General features: G+C 48.4%; 1 protein-coding gene across 50 annotated transcripts in view; it reads right to left on the bottom strand.

The window, feature by feature from the left end:
* SORBS1 (sorbin and SH3 domain containing 1) overlaps positions 1 to 15,705 on the bottom strand; it is a 224,916-nt gene that overhangs the window by 28,192 nt on the left and 181,019 nt on the right. For 29 of the 50 annotated variants that reach the window (XM_036111654.2, XM_078077319.1, XM_078077329.1 and 26 more), the window contains 5 exons: positions 10,177 to 10,349; positions 8,169 to 9,644; positions 7,426 to 7,511; positions 4,164 to 4,331; positions 360 to 406 (listed from right to left, as the gene is read on the bottom strand). In XM_036111654.2, the coding sequence (XP_035967547.1) occupies positions 360 to 406; positions 4,164 to 4,331; positions 7,426 to 7,511; positions 8,169 to 9,644; positions 10,177 to 10,349 (1,950 nt within the window). The remainder of the gene's footprint in view (positions 1 to 359; positions 407 to 4,163; positions 4,332 to 7,425; positions 7,512 to 8,168; positions 9,645 to 10,176; positions 10,350 to 15,705) is intronic. The other 21 variants (XM_078077332.1, XM_036111670.2, XM_036111683.2 and 18 more) reach the window with 3 other exon arrangements.

Below are 15,705 nucleotides of genomic sequence, written 5' to 3'. Positions count from 1 at the left end.
CTTCATCAAGCAAACTGAGTCCCTGGATAGAGGCGGCAGGGTGGCACAGTGGTAGGAGCCCAGGCTCTGGCAGCAAGCTGCCAGGGTTTGAACCCCCTGCATCTAACCCTAACCAGCTTGGGCAAGCTCCTTAACCTCACAGCCTCTCGGTTTCCCCATTAGTGTAACGGGGATAACAATAGCACCAACCCCAGAGGGTTCTGGTGATGGCTGAATCAGTTACCATATGTAAGTAACTTGAATGGTGCTTGGCACGTAGTAAACTATAAATTATTGTTTTTAATCATCGTTGTTCTCCATCTCTACAAGTGAGCTGTGTTTCAAAGAGGCAGTTATAAAAACAAACTGGTAGTACTTACTTTAGAGTCTGAGCCTTAAAGTCAAATTTGGCTCTGGCAGGTCTCATCTAAACACAAGAAACAGTGAAAATTTAAAATCACAATTTATGTACAATGAAAAGGACACATTTTTCGGAAGTTTCCAGAAAGCAAAGCAGAAAAATTCACTCTAACTAGTTCATTCTGGTGGAGAAATCTGGGCAAAATTCCACTTATCTGACCTCAGCAGAACACTAGATGAATGTTTGATCAACTATGTCATGCATGAGAACCTCCCTAAGGAGGGCCAGATTTGGGGAAGAGATGTTTCAAAAAGTCCCAAAGCTGAAGCGCTGGTTCCCCAAAGCTGACCATGGCTATTAAAAACAACACATACACACACCAGTCGGCCAGAAGTCCTCAGACATTCCTACTCTTTGGGGGACATCTCCTATTCTCCTGACTTAAATTATGATCTGCAAGTGGACGACACCCTGATTCACCTCTCACATCATCTTTGACTCTGTAGATTTCTCCCGGCCTGTGAGATCATCCCAAAAGCCAGACAAAGCGAGCCCTGAGTTCATTTTCTTTCTCCAAAGCTTCCTTTCCTTTCGGGTAGCCCTCTCCTTCTGGACCCCCAGGCCTGGAAGTCCTCCTCAGACTCCAGTTCCTCAAGTCTGTCACTCAGTCATACCAACCCTCCCTCCAGAACCCTCCACAAGCATGCTCAGGTCTGACCTCTAGCTCCTACACACACAAAGCTTCCTTTGACTTTGTGTTCTCTTCACTTTCATCTACTGTCACTCAGGAGCACAAATAACATTCCTCAAATACTTCTGTCCATCACTTCCTTGCTTTGAAGTTGGCTGAGGCTCTCAAGTATCCCTCAGATCAAATCTCAATTCCTGACGTGGGTTAAGGTCTTTGGGTAATTTCTCCCCAATTTCACATACTTTCTCTTCAATATTAGAGGACAAAGCAGAGGGGGAAAATGGGAGACTCGGTGAGAAAAAAAAAAAAAGGTATTTAAAAGCTCCATCAAGGGGCGCCTGGGTGGCTTAGTCGTTAAGCGTCTGCCTTCAGCTCAGGTCATGATCCCGGGGTCCTGGGATCGAGCCCCGCATTGGGCTCCCTGCTCTGCGGGAAGCCTGCTTCTCCCTCTCCCACTCCCCTTGCTTGTGTTCCTGCTCTTGCTATCTCTCTCTCTCTGTCAAATAAATAAAATCTTAAAAAAATAAAATAAATAAAAGCTCCATCAAGCTTAGGTTTAGGTCCGAAACCCCTCAGTGATATGTCCCTTATTAGCAGGCTCCTCAAGCTGGTATCTTGTAGGGATTTTCTTAAGGGTGGTGAATTCCCCACAGGAATTTATTTTTGCATTTTCATGTTGATGTTTCGCCTCTATCTGCTCACATATGTATTAGAGGTCAACCGAATGACTCCTTTACAGTCCATGCCACACAATTTCAATGCCTGCATGTGTGTCCGTCTGTGGCCGAAGAGCACAATTTAGTAGTCGTAAGCAAAAAAGAAGAGAGCGGATGTGGAGTTAATGATAAATGACACGTTCAAAAGAGAAGGCCAGATAACCAACATTGTAAGGACAAAAATTTCACAGTGATTCCAATTAAAAAAAAAAAAAAAAAAAGATGGTCGCTACCCAAGGACAGCCAGCTATAGAGCTGTGGGAACTTTAAAAAATGTATACCAAACAGCACCATATTCACACTTTGTGTGGCAACTGAGTTCAGGCAAAGGGATTTCACCTATCGGTCAAATTAATTAAGTTTTACAGGTGTGTCATTAACTATTTAATTTGTAAATTGGCTTAGGCCAATACTGGGGATTGGTGAAAACAAATTTTTTTTTCCATTAATCAGAATCCATATGTTACTCAAAGTTGAGAAAAACACTGATTCCATGGAACTGTTAAGACATATTCTGAGTCATCGTTGCCTATGCAAAGTAGCATCTCCCTCTTTATCTGCCTGTCTCCCTGAGGCCCAATGATCTCCCCACCCCGGCTCCCACAGCACAGACCGTGGTCACGAGGGTGCCGCCCCTGCTAGACTCCCAGCTTCCCAAGGGCACAGTCTGGGTCCTATTTCTGCCTCCACACGGGGTCTTGCACAGAATTACTGGTCACCCACATTGTACTCAGTGGGGCTGGAGTACATCTACATAGCCCTGTGCACCTGGGACTTGTTGGTCTCTGTTCTCCCATGGCTGTCAGTCAACATCCAGGGCAGTGATTCTCAAAGTGGGGTCTCTAAACTGGCATTATCAACATCACCTGGGAACTGGCTAGAAAGGCAATCCTTGGGCCTCACCGCAGAATTAGAATATTTGTGGATGGGGCCCAACAATCTGTATTTTAACAAGCCCCCAGGAGATTCTGATGAGCACCCAAGTTTGAGAATCACTGCTCTGGAAGGGAGGCAGGGAGAGTTAGGCAGCTTGCCTGCCTCTCTCCAAAGCTGTTCTGCCCCAGCTGCGTTTCTGTGTGCATGTTCCTATACATGGATCTATGCAGCCCTATGGCACCTTGCGTTCCCCTCTTCCCCATCACTAGCCAACGGGTAGGTCTGTGAATGAGGATAATCCATCACCAGAGCCTTCGGGAGAGGGTGGTTCTGAGGAGCTGGAATGCTGAGGGCTGGGGGCTGCCTTTCCCTTGTGTCGGAGTTACCCCTGCTAACTTCTGCCTCTTCCTTATTATGTTTTCTTTCTCTCCATCACCGTAGAGTGTCCTTCCCTTTCCCTGCTTTTCTCTCATTCTGGTTCTCTTTTCTCTCTTTGTCACAGAGAGACATTTCTTTAAAAACAAAACAAAAAACAAACCATTTGATGAGAATAGCCAGTGCCTGTCACTCAGAGGGTAGAAACGTGAGTATCAATCCCCTATTACACTGATTTATAAACCTGTATATGCTTCGGTGTCACTCCCCCAGCTCCCTACCTCCCAAGCCCCAGACACACACACTTCCCCAGAGGGAGCTAATCCTTAGGGGACCACTTCGGGTCCCATGGCAAAACATACTCTGACGCAAGCAGCAGTGTTTGGCCGGCATAAGAATTTCAACATGTTGGCCTGAGCGCAGGAGGCCAAGGCCTGGATAAAATCGCTTCAAAGGTTTGTGCTTTCTTCATGCCTTTTATAATATTAAGTTTTGTAATCTCAGCTGAGAAATGTCAAAATTAAGGGAACAAATGAAATGTCTCTCAGAGAGCCCTCTTCCCCTCCATGGGCATATCCTAACCACAAAACCCCTTGGGTTTCAAAATTTTTCAGTGAGGCTTCAGCACTACGAAACACCTCATTCAACTAATTCATCATACGATACCGAGCGGCAATATTATTCTCTGATATTTCGGGACCTGGGTAAATGGTGTAAACAACGCATTGCTTGCTAACTTTTATAATAAGTTTCACGAAACCATTTCTTCAAAGAAGAATCTTCTAACTGCCCACACGATAGCTACTAACACACACGGGCTAAGGTATAAGGTTTCTAGGCAGAATACACAGGCAACACAGTGTCATGATAAAATGCAGGATGTAGAGGACTGGATTTGTGAAGACAGCCGATGCTCTAGGCATGCATGGGGTGGGGGTGCGCGCCAGCAGATCCCGGTCCCACAGCCAGGCATGCTTGAACATACAGAGCACAGGACATAATGGGACTCATGTCCATGACCAGCCACAGAAGAGCCAAAGCAAGCCTATGGAAGCCAGGATGACAGATGCCGTTTGGAGAACTAATTCGGCCTACAGAAGGCAATGCTAAGGGGAGGCAAATATTGCTTTGGGTCAAGCAGCAGACCGAGGCAACCAAAACAGACCTCTGACCCAGATTTCCTTTTGGCCGTATCGTCTATATTGAGGAGGTCCCCAAAGCGCTCGTTAGTGATAAACTGATGGTGCGTCGGAATGACGCCCGTGTGGCGACGAGCAGCAATATCGGCCTCTTCTTGCTCACGCTTAAGTCGTCTCTGGTCCGCTAAAAGTTTCTGCCATGAAATTGCATAAAATGGGCAGTGAATCATCTGGTCCAGGGTGTTGGAAAACTGCCAACAAAACAACTAAGGAAAAAGGTGCTGGGTGAATGGGGGGAAATGCTGAGGGTCAGGTGTCAGAGGGGCTTAATGGCCACAACTACCACATCCCCCTGTAGCCACGCCCCACGTACTCTGTGGAGGAGGGAGACCGCACCACGTGGGAGACACCTGGGGAACCCTGGGCCACGGGGGAAGGATGAATTCCAGACAGTTACAGTCTAGAAAACTGTCTCCTGGTTCAGCCAAAAGCCTCCTGCCCCCAATACATGGCCACAAAGTCCAGGCCCTCTGGGGTGGGGGGGGGGAGAGTATCTGGAGCATCCACAAGCATGCTGGGCTGGAGGTGGGGGTCTGGGGGTGCTGCCCTCACCTCGTTTAGGCAGTGATGAGTTCCCAGTGTCTTCCCACGGTGGGGCCAGAGCTGGCTGATTCCTCCTACCCGAATCTGGGCTCTTACTATGCAGGATCTATGGCAACTAGATCATTTTTGTGCTTCCTAGGTCTGTTACTCTAATATGCTCCAGAGTAGAGATGCCCATTTCAGAAACTATGACACCCCTTCTTCTAGGCTGGCCAACCCCTCCCCTGAGCACAATGTCTAGGAGGCCTTAGCACACTCACCAAAAGCTATTTTTGTGACTGACAGACAACATCAATTACTTTCTTACTGTACTTTTTACATAACTATTTCTTCATTAGGTGAAATGAGGCTGAGTTTAAAGGAGTGATGTAGAATATAAATATAAAGGATGAACTTGGAATAAAAACACCTCAGTTTAGAAGAATTATGCTCTTCTAAATTAAGGAAACAGTCATCTACTTCTATTTTTAAAGGCTTCTTCTTTTCTTCCTCTGTTTTTAAAGGCTTTTTCAAATAAGTAAACAATGTTGCCTTTTACCAAATGTCCTCATGTCCTATTGAAGTGACGCTATGGAATAGAATTTTAATGTGTTTTCTTATTCCATACTGGTCGTACATTCCTGGGATTACCATCCCTTGTAGAAAAGCATTGCGGAGGACTGGTAATTCTTAGCAATTTCAGTAAGGCATTAGTCTTCTTCCAGCAGGCAGTTAAATGCCTCACGTGACACCCAGTCCCAAAGGATGGTGGGACTGATTTTCCCATTTGTCGCCAGGAACTACAAATAATCAAGAAACGAATTCTCAAATGGCTGTGGGATGCCCAGTGCTCAGGTAAGTTGTCATAAAGATTACATGAGAAAAGACATGAGACAGTGCTTTGCAAAGCCCAGAGCCACTGAAAGGGCACTGGCCCAGGAACGTGGAGCCCTGGTTTCTAGCTGTTTCTCTGGTGTCAGTTAACGTGCTGTGTGACCTCGGGCAAGTCACTATTCCCCTGGAGTCCCGTCCTGGCTAACACAAGGGGGCTTGGCTAGAGGTCTACTAACGTCCCTTCCAGGACTGACATGTTCTCATTTTCTGCAATGCCACGATCATCAATGTTCATAATAAAGCATTTGCAAAGGAAGTTGTCAGGACTGACACTCCATTAGCTGGTAGTGTGAGTTGTTTCTGTAGCAGTGGGGAGGGACCGCTGTTGGAGGCTCCCGTGACCCCCAGTGCTCAGGCCATGGTCACATATGATCAGTGGAAGTGGGCAGTGAAGGGAGCAAAGCTCCCAGCCCAGTGCTTGGATCGGACCTCAGCAAATCCATCGTCCCCACAGTTTAACCAGAGAAGCCAAACACCATGAATGAAGACACAACTGTGAGCCAGTGTCATTCAGGGAACAAGATACTCCCCTTCTGAACGCACCCTGTAATACAGCAATTGCTAAACCAACTAAGTAAAATATGCCTCCCGTGTAGCGGGCATGATCCTATCACAAAGCCTTCCACGTTGGACACTAGTATTTATATTAATAAAATGGAATGTCATCTTCTTCCTTGTATCTCAGGGACAGCTACTAGAGGTGAAACGGTCTGTGGCCTGATGGACCCTCACTGTGAGTTTTTCATCTGTTTTTACAAGTAAGCCTGCATGTCACATGCTTCCTTCTTTCTTTCCCCGGACAGATACCGTCTTAATGAATACTGTCCGTATTATGCCTGCAGGCAGGGAGAGCTACGGTCTTTTTGTCTCAGCAGCAATGACTAATATCATCCAGCCCCCCAAGGTCAGCTTTATCCTAAATCCTGAAGGAAAATCCACCTCAACTCTGAAACCACTCAACGAAAAGGAACGGAGGAAAGGGGCTTCGGACTTTACAGGGAAAGGGACAGAGCTGTGTACACACGGGCACTCTCTCCTCCTAGCACCAGGCTCAAAGAAATTCTTCCACCTCCTAACTTGACACGGGAAAATGGTTCCTGGAGCTGGTTTAGTCTATTGGACCCTTCCTGCTGGGAATGCAAAGTCCAGAAAGCATGCCTCGAAACACGACTTTATCACAACAGACTCTTGTGATTTTGCCCCTTTAGCTGATACGTAGAACTGCCTCTTCTGAAATCCCAAGAGAACACGCTCCTTCCCCAGCCATTCCACTGCTGTGTAGACATCTCAGCTGCTGCTAGAAGAGGTGCGTGCCCGGAAGTTCTTGGTGGGGGTTTCCCGGCATCTATGGGGGTAGCTCTTCTTCTGAGTTAAAGGCAACTTCTTCAAATTATTTTATAAAATGTATCATGGTGGTCATTATTTATTACTTTTCAGTCTCCTTTTTCCTGCTGCACCCTCCCCAACAGGAACTGTGCTTTGTGCCAACAGAGGGGTGGGCAGGACTGGGGAGGGGGTGAGTGAGTGGAGCCAACTGCGGGTCCCCTCACATGGCGCTGAATGCAGGGCGAACCTCCCCTGCAGGGACGCTAGTGGGACTTGGCATTTAGAACCTAGTGCCTGTGGGGATATCAGTCCTACTTTTTGGAGAAGTGGAACAACTGAGCTTATGCCACATAAAAAGCCATTTGTGAAGATGCCAATCTTTGCCTCCCATTCCTAGGTCATGTCACCTCTCTGACAGATGTCTAGAATGTTCGCTTCCTTCATATTTTTATCTAAGAGCTAAGAGATTTTCAAGATGGCATTTACCTCTTTATCATCATGACGTCTCCGAATAAATTCTTCCGTGGATTCCAAATAATCAGCAGGTATAAAATGTCTTGGTGATTCTGAATCTTCAAAACAACAAAGTAGAATTAAAACATGCAAAGATTTAGCGGGAAACCAGACTGGGATAAGATTTCACCCTTCAGCCATTATCAATACCAAGTTTTTACTGTCATGGATTATTGACCAATACTCAAATTCTGAAGAGGAACCAAATCCGCCCCCCCCACTCCCCTTTTTGGATGTACTTGTAAAAGCCAGTTTAATACAAAGCAAACTCATCAGAAGGCAAAACGTGAGCAGAGAGAGGACCTTCTCTGAAAAGTGTCCCTCCTAAGAGGCGTGCAGGATCTTACAGGGACACACCATACACTCACACACACACAGGGCCACTGGGAGAGGCTGCCTCTCAAAAAACCGCGGGGTGACGGTGGATTGGCGTGAACTCCAAGGGGTTCAAGAGTTCAAATGGACGAATTTCTCAGCTGAGCTAAACGGCCAATTTTTCTTTCGAAACAGAGTTTGGTGGTTAGTCTAAATGACATGGGGGGCTTTGTTTTTAAAGAAGTGCAGCCACTACGAGCCATGATTAATTGCCAAGCAAAACAAACAGAAAACAAAAGACAGACCAGAAAATGAGCACCAAGGGCACACGGGAGAAGGGGACAGAGCAAGCAAGGTGGAGAGACGGGTGAGGTGAGACTGGGCAAATACACAAATGCCACCTCCGAGGGATGTTCCCAGTTCACTGTGTGGGTTGTTGTTCCTGTCCAGGCCAGGGTCTGAGTACGGCATGGAGTTGCCATTATGAAAGGCCCTCAGGCAGTCCTCTGGGACTGCGGGTCTCCCCTGAGGGGGCTCCGAGATCCGGCTCAGCCTCGCCATGGTGTGTCGGGAAGACAGGCGTCTGGGAACCAAGGGCTTCCCCTCAGAGGGGGTCTCGTCCTGATGGGGCTGGCTGGGCAGGTCTGGTTTCTGGCCGGCCAGGGGGGCTGAGAAGTCACCAGGGGGAGGCTGCCTGGGGTGGTACTGGAGGGGCTTTTTCAACCGGAAAGGGAGGGGGCTCATTAGGTAGATGTTCCTGAGGAGTGTGCTCCTGTCCCCCCTGAGATCTGGGCGCCAGTCGGGCTGCCTGGACGTCTGCCGCTGCTCGTGCTTCCGGATGGTGGTGAAGCGGGTGTACGAGGCCGGGCAGGTGCCCTTGCACTTGGGGAGGCGGTGCTTGGGAAAGTCTCCGTGGACACTGCTGCTGCTGCCCTCCCTGCTGTCGCTGGAGATGTTTGAACAGTGGTCCAGCTCGTCAGAGCAGACAGAGAGGGGCTCAGAAGGCACGAGGCCCCTGAAGCCCAAGCTGGGTTCGGCCATGTTGCTACACGTCGGGGCGGCGTAGAGCCCCCCCGGGTTCATCCCGTCCATCTCCCGGGGCCGGAGCTTGGTTGACTCCAGGAGGGACTCAGCCGAGCGGGCTGAGGTCAGGCCACTCCGGGACAGCACAGGCATGGGGGACTTGCTCAGCCTCCCGGACAGGTCCAGGGACGGCATGGACCGGGACCGCTGAATCAGCTGCTCAAACGCTGTGATGCGGGAGGAGACGGTGTGCTTGGGGATGTGCTCCGAGCCCTCCTGGCTGGGGCCCAGCTCGCCCCTGGCCAATGCCAGGCTGCTCCTTTCGAAGTGGGAGGCAAGATCTCGCACACTCGAGGAGGAGAGGGAGCCCAGGAAGAGGCCAGCTCGGTTGATCTGGTGCATGTCCCGGTAGAACATGGTGAACTGCATCCCGGCCTTTCTGGAGAGAGGGCAGGGCCTCCTGGCACTGGTGCCACACTCCTGGAGGCTCACGGTGCTGCTCGACTTGCTGTCCCACTCCCGCCGGGAGCGCGTGAGCAGGTTCTCGATGCTTCCCCCCACTCGGAGGGGGAGACCTCTTTTGGAATCATTCAAAGACAATGAAACACAAAGGTTCTCACAGCTCTGAGCCTTTTCTGCCGGCAATAAGACACTCTTCTGTTCCTGCAAAAGAGCGCTGGGAGCAGAGAGCCTGGGTTTGAATTTGGAGGGAAGGATTTCCGAAATGCAGGCTTTTGCAGCGGACAGGGGTTTCTTGTGCTTACACACGGGGCCTAATGCATTGCTAGTGCTAACCGTTCGGCTAGGAACTGAAGATGAAGAAATCATGTGAGCATTCCCACCTTTACGATCCACTGGAAAGCATGCAGAATAAAATAAACAGACCCATTAGGTTAAAGCTGAAAGCTGCTTAAAAAGAAAATAAAAGGAGAGGTCACATGCTCATTTGTCATAAGGGTTTTTTTGTTTTTTTGTTTTTTTTTTTTAATTTCCAGTCGATGTCCGGAAGCAAAATAATCTGTGCTGCAAAGCAGGAGCAAAGATGCAACAAAAAATGGCCACCCTGCTACAGTTACGAAGGGTTAAGGCTCAGCTATGTCCTAAGAAAAGGGAATCAGAACAAAAAAGAGAGAGATGCTTTAGGGAGAGCAACGTTGGGGTTCAAAGGAAGGGAAAGTAATACCAGAAAGAAAAATGGCCGGTGAAAAACTGGGGGAGGGGGCTCAGAGGGCTCAAAGGCCTGGAAATGGACCTGCACCAGGCAAAGGATATTCCAGTAGCTGGAAGTCACCCGCTGCCGACACCCCGACACTGGGCCTGCACGGGCGAGAGGCATGTGGAAAACCGTGTGGCTGGGCCGGAGCCCCGCAGGCTTCACCCAGTTACCTTTAGTGGAGGCTGAGCTGGAGGGTCGCTTGAGCCCACTCAGGCCCTGGAGAGGGATGTCTCCACCTTCCAAGACGCTTTTGTAAATCTGCCTCTCGTTCTCCAAACTAGCGAGATCCCCGGGAGCCCCGTCTGATTCCCTCTTCACTGCGTGGAAGTTGGAAGAATAGATACTAAAGACAATGTAATTTTAAGAGAGAGAAAAAGAACGGGACTTAGAATGTTTGACATTTTTCTCAAAAGCACATTACCACCTGAGGACAAGAGGCACACTTTTTGGCATCCTAATCAAGCACTGAACTTTCTAAAGGGTATTCTTATTTAGTTAGAGTTCTTCGGACAAGACAAGCCCAAGGGGGGGCCCCAAATGCTCAGGAATCTGACCAAACAGCAAAAGTGCTGAGATGACTGTATTTGTGCTTTAAAAGAGTAACTGAGAAACTCGGCCTGGGGAGGGTGGGCTGGGAGGGGGTGGGGAGGGGTGGGTGGCTGCTGAGGGCCCAGCAGCTTCACACAAGATGACACAGCCGAGGACGTGAGTGGAGCCTCTGACAGGTCGCCTGCCGGAGTTGGTGACGTCAAGTTCACCACTTGGATTATTTTTCTGGGTTATTCTTCACAAGCACTTTGGTTGACGGAGCATTGAAGTCAACCATTCTCCCGGGTCTCCAGGAAAATCAGCCACCAAGTGAAAGTGGAACCTGGGATTCTATGTGCTGTTATCATCCCAGCCACATGTTACACCAGCTTCTTTCAAAATTCATAGTCAGAATCTTATGACATGTAATAGGAGTATAAACATGGCTCGTTTACATCTTTCATTTATTTTTATCTTGTTGAAATTCTAGGTATTTTTGCAAGTTACCACAAATCCTTTTAGGAATGAGGTGGGGCGCAGAAAAAATTAAGAGCACTTACTCACTGAGCCCCTCCCTTCCCCTAATCCCAGTTTTCTACGCCCTCACCCACTGACACATGGAGACACACAGACACTCACTCAGATAAGGGAACGACCCCCTTCCCACTGAAGTACTCAGGCCTCTGCTTGGCTGCTTTTCGGTCTTACTGAATTCGGTTTACTGGTATCAATATGGATTTTTTTTTTTTTTTTTTTTAGCTCTGGAGATGTAAACAGCTTGATAGAATTTCTCTATTCCAATATTTTATGATGAATAGTATCAAGTGTATAGAAAAACTTAAGTAATTACAATAGTGAACCCCCACATATTCTGGGCCCCCAGATTGGACACAGAACTCTGGACTTCCTTTGCTGTATCACACATCTTCCAATCCCTTTCCCTCTCCCCATCCCTCCATGATGGGATTATTCCTACATTTCACACAGCCTCTCGGTCGCCATGGTCACAGTTAATGGCAGCAGCAACTCTATTAAACGTGCTGAGATGTCCTATGTGGGAGGCTTGACGATCCTTCTCTCTTTAATCCTCACAAACAATCCTACTTTCCCCATTTTTGGACGAGGGAAGGAGGCACCAAGAGATCTGGGCACTGACTGGGGAACGGCAGAGCCAGAACTTGAGCTGCGTCGTTGGGCACCCCCCAGCACCCCCAGCGGAGCATTCCCCCACTAATGAGGAGGCAGTGAGAGCCCAGGCGTGCACACCACAGGAGGCCCAGGGATGCTCGAGCCCTGCCGTGAACGTACCCCGGGGCACAAGAGGCCCCAGAGCCCAGGAGTCAGAAATGGAAAGGAGGAGGCGCCTCTGGTAGAACGGGCAATGTGTCTACCCCCAAGGAGGGAAGTTCCCTGAGCAATAGCACCGCTTCCAGCCCTCGGCAGCCAGCACTTCCTAGACCCTTCCCATGTGCCCAGCCTGCCTTTCAGGGCTTTGATTCCTCTACTTCAGGGGACTGCCTAGGAGGTCGGGGTCCCCCCCCGCCCCCGTCCCTTCTCCTCATTCTCTCCGGCCTACGTCAGGGGATCAAATGCTTTTCCCCTCTTCTCAGCCTAGACAGAAGAACATTACTGAAAATTTAAGGGGAAAGAAAACCAACTCATAAAGCTGAGACCATAAAAGCACGTAAGTGAACGCAGTCTGCACAGCAGCCTCCAGCGTGCCTCAGAGGGGAGAAACCTCCGGAAGGGGCATGATGGGGCAAGTCTCCTCCCCCAGGCCGTGCCCTTATCTGCAGGGGCCCACGAGAGGGTCCATGAGTATACCCAAAAATATTTGTTGAATGAATACGAGGTCACACTTTCTGAAAGTAAAATTGGCACATGTGATCTGATTAAGGAAATGCTTTGATTCATGAAGTGTGTTTAGAATTCTTCCGTAAGTGTAAGAATTTCATCACATTCACTTAGGCTCCTGATGTCAGTAACTACGGAGCCCTCAGAACGGTGGAAACAGAGAGACTACAGGGAATTAGCACGGCCCAGGCCGAGGCTGGCTGGCCTTGCTGGTGCCCTGGCCCCTGACCGGGGGTGTCCACTCCCACCCTGGAGACAGAGGCCTCGGGACAAGGGCTGCCACCCACACAGCTTTTGCTCTACCTGTAGGGGGGCCTGAAGATGTCCCCCCCAACCTTCTGATTGATAAAAGCATCAACTCCAGCCAAAGGGCAGGAGGACCCTGAAAGGTGACTTGCAAGGTTGTGGCACTCTATGCCAAGTTCAGTCAATGCAAGCTCATCTAAATGGACTTTAACTTTGAATTTCGTAATTAAAAATAAATCTGCCCCTCTTCTCAGTTTCCCTTTCAGAGGCTGCCTTCACTTTGGTTGCATTTTCTGGTTCTGTCCTTCAGTTTAACCCCACGGTGCTCCTTTTTATACAATCTCAACTTCTAAAAGGTCCATGTACAGGTGTCCTTTAGCCTTGCCAACCAACTGCAGTGGTGAGCGGACAGTCTCTTAGGCCCTGCTTGCCCTGGTTTTGGGTCACCAGACTGCCCTCAGCACTGGGGAGGGACTGCCAGAGGCTTCTATCCTGCTGTCCTTTGAACTGCCTCAGCCTCGGTCATAAACTCCAAGCCGGTCTTTTCTGGTTCCACCTAATGTCATTTGGTCATGACTCTTGCCGCACCCAGCTGCCTGATTTCACACCTCCCCTACCTCACGACCTGTCAGAAATCCCCTCCTGCCCTCAACCACTCCACTTTCTGGCTTTATTCCATCCATTATCACCATTTCGTCCTGCTTCCCCACCAGAATGACAAACCAGCACTCAGGAAATCTCTCAGAAGGGATTTGCTATAGCTAATTGTTTTCTTTCTGATACTGAAGCCAACATGCTTTTTCCAGATGGGCAACACTTCCCAACTGAGGCCCTCCTTGGTTAAAAACACACCTACAAGCTCTGGAACAATGTTTTCAAATGTATCCTCACCATCACATCTCCTAATGTGGGAAAGACAGATACCATTTGTCCCATTGTACCAAAGGGAAACTGAGGACCAGAGTGCTGAAGGCAATTGTTGAAGGTCACAGAGTTGCTGGGTCTCTGCCATGTTCAAAGAGATCAGACGGGATGAGAAAAGCAGCGGGGCTGATGAGCAAAGCCCAATCAGCATTGGCAGCCTACGACCCCGTTAACAGAACAAGCCTAGTTTAGCACCGGAGCCCAGCTCTTAGCAGCCTGGGCTGAGCCAGTTTCCAGGTCAAAGACAGCAGGCTGGAGGACACAGCGCAGACAACTCGCCCTCTGGCTAAGATGCAAAGGGCGCTGAGTTTCAAGGGGATTCAACAAAAACACACTCACTGGAAGAAGAAAGTGAGAGAATGGAGTGATCCTCTTAGGGTCAACAGTTTGCAACCCTGTAACCAGATGGGCTCCGGAGGACTCCAGCCTGACTCCCACGAGCAATGCGCATCAGCTAAGGATAACCTACTCTGTTTGAAAACCTTGGAAACAATCTGTTGCCCAAGTTCTTTCATCTGTAAAACCAATAGGTATGATAAGACTGTCCAAGAAATCCACCTTCAAATCTGTTATTATATAGACCTTCCTTTTGAGCTCCAGATGCATACATTCAACTGCCTTCTAGACACCTCCACCTGGGTATTCCTCAGGCATCTTAAACTCCACATGCCCCAAACCAAACCCAGCTCTGTTCCTGTCTCCCATGGCCCAAGCCAGAAAGCCCAGGCAATCAACCCCTTTCTCCCTCTCCTTGCTCCCCAAGCCTAACCAGTCACCAAGTACTGCTTACTCCCTGTCCTGACACAGCGTGCACCAGTCCCTTCCCTCGACCTCCCCGGCTACCACCTCACCATTGCTCACCTACACCTCTGCAATAAGCGCACCCTCACTACTGCCTCTTCAGCCCTGACTCGCTCTGGTCATCTCTGCAAATCACTGCCAATGGTATTTCTAGAAAAGATCTCACGAGGTCATTCCACTGCTCATTTTATTCACTCAAATATTTACTGAGCACCTATTAAGTGTGAATCACTCTCCTAGGTGGAGCTTCAACAGGGAAAACAACAGACAAAAAATTCCAGCCTCATGGAATTCACTGTCCAAAACCATCTGTTGTTTTCAGCAAGGAAAAAAAAAAAAGTAACTGCTTTAAACCATGGCTTTGGGGAAAGAAGTCTAGGAAATCTGGGGAGGGCAGTTTCATCTTTAGCCTCTATACTGCAGGAAGAAAATGATCTTTTAGATTTATAATATGTGATTGTCATTCCTTCTCTCCTGGGTCCTGCCACTGCGTTTACCATACTGGATTCTAACTGTGAGTTACAAGTCTGTGTCCCCATTACACTCTGAGCCCCTTGAGGGCAGGTGGTTTATCTTTTTTTTTTTTTAAGACTTTATTTATTTATTTGAGAGAGAGAGAGAGAGAGAGAGAGAAACAGCATGAGAGGGGAGAGGGTCAGAGGGAGAAGCAGGCTCTCCGCTGAGCCGGGAGCCCGATGTGGGACTCGATCCCAGGACTCCGGGATCATGACCTGAGCCGAAGGCAGTCACTTAACCAACTGAGCCACCCAGGCGCCCCCAGGTGGTTTATCTTATTAATCTTTGCATGCCTAGCGCCTAGCACTGCTTTTCAATAAGTATTAGTAGAATAAATGATTCTATAAAATTAAATGCTTGCATGCAGATTTCTGAGAAATGAAAATTACATTTTCAAGGCCCAGTGGAGTCTCTAGCGTTTCATTTAGTTCTTCAGGTAATGATTTGTGTTTTGATCCTAGGTTAAGAGAAAGAAGGGTTTTTTGAGGAAAAATCAGCTTGTTCTTGAGCGCCACTTGCTGGCCAAATAGAGGAAAGCTCTTTGGTTAGGCAATAAAATGTATGATTCCTAATCCAAGCTGAAATGCCAATGAAGACAATGAGTAGTCTTCAGGGCTGATTTAAGATCTGATAACTCTAGGGAAATAAAATACAAAACTGGACACTGTGATTGCAAGCAAAAAAAAATATTTTTTGACAGTAAGGACTGGTAGTTCTACTGGGATATTGGGACTACGGGTAAATTTCTTCCTCTCTACACCCACATTCTTTTAACATTGTGATATGTAATCACGGTAATGAATAAAATTCTAAAACTGCAAGTCTGTCCA

This window comes from Halichoerus grypus, chromosome 7 (genome assembly GCF_964656455.1).
Source record: "Halichoerus grypus chromosome 7, mHalGry1.hap1.1, whole genome shotgun sequence".
Taxonomy (NCBI): domain Eukaryota; kingdom Metazoa; phylum Chordata; class Mammalia; order Carnivora; family Phocidae; genus Halichoerus; species Halichoerus grypus.
This window is presented reverse-complemented; position numbering and strand designations above follow the sequence as displayed.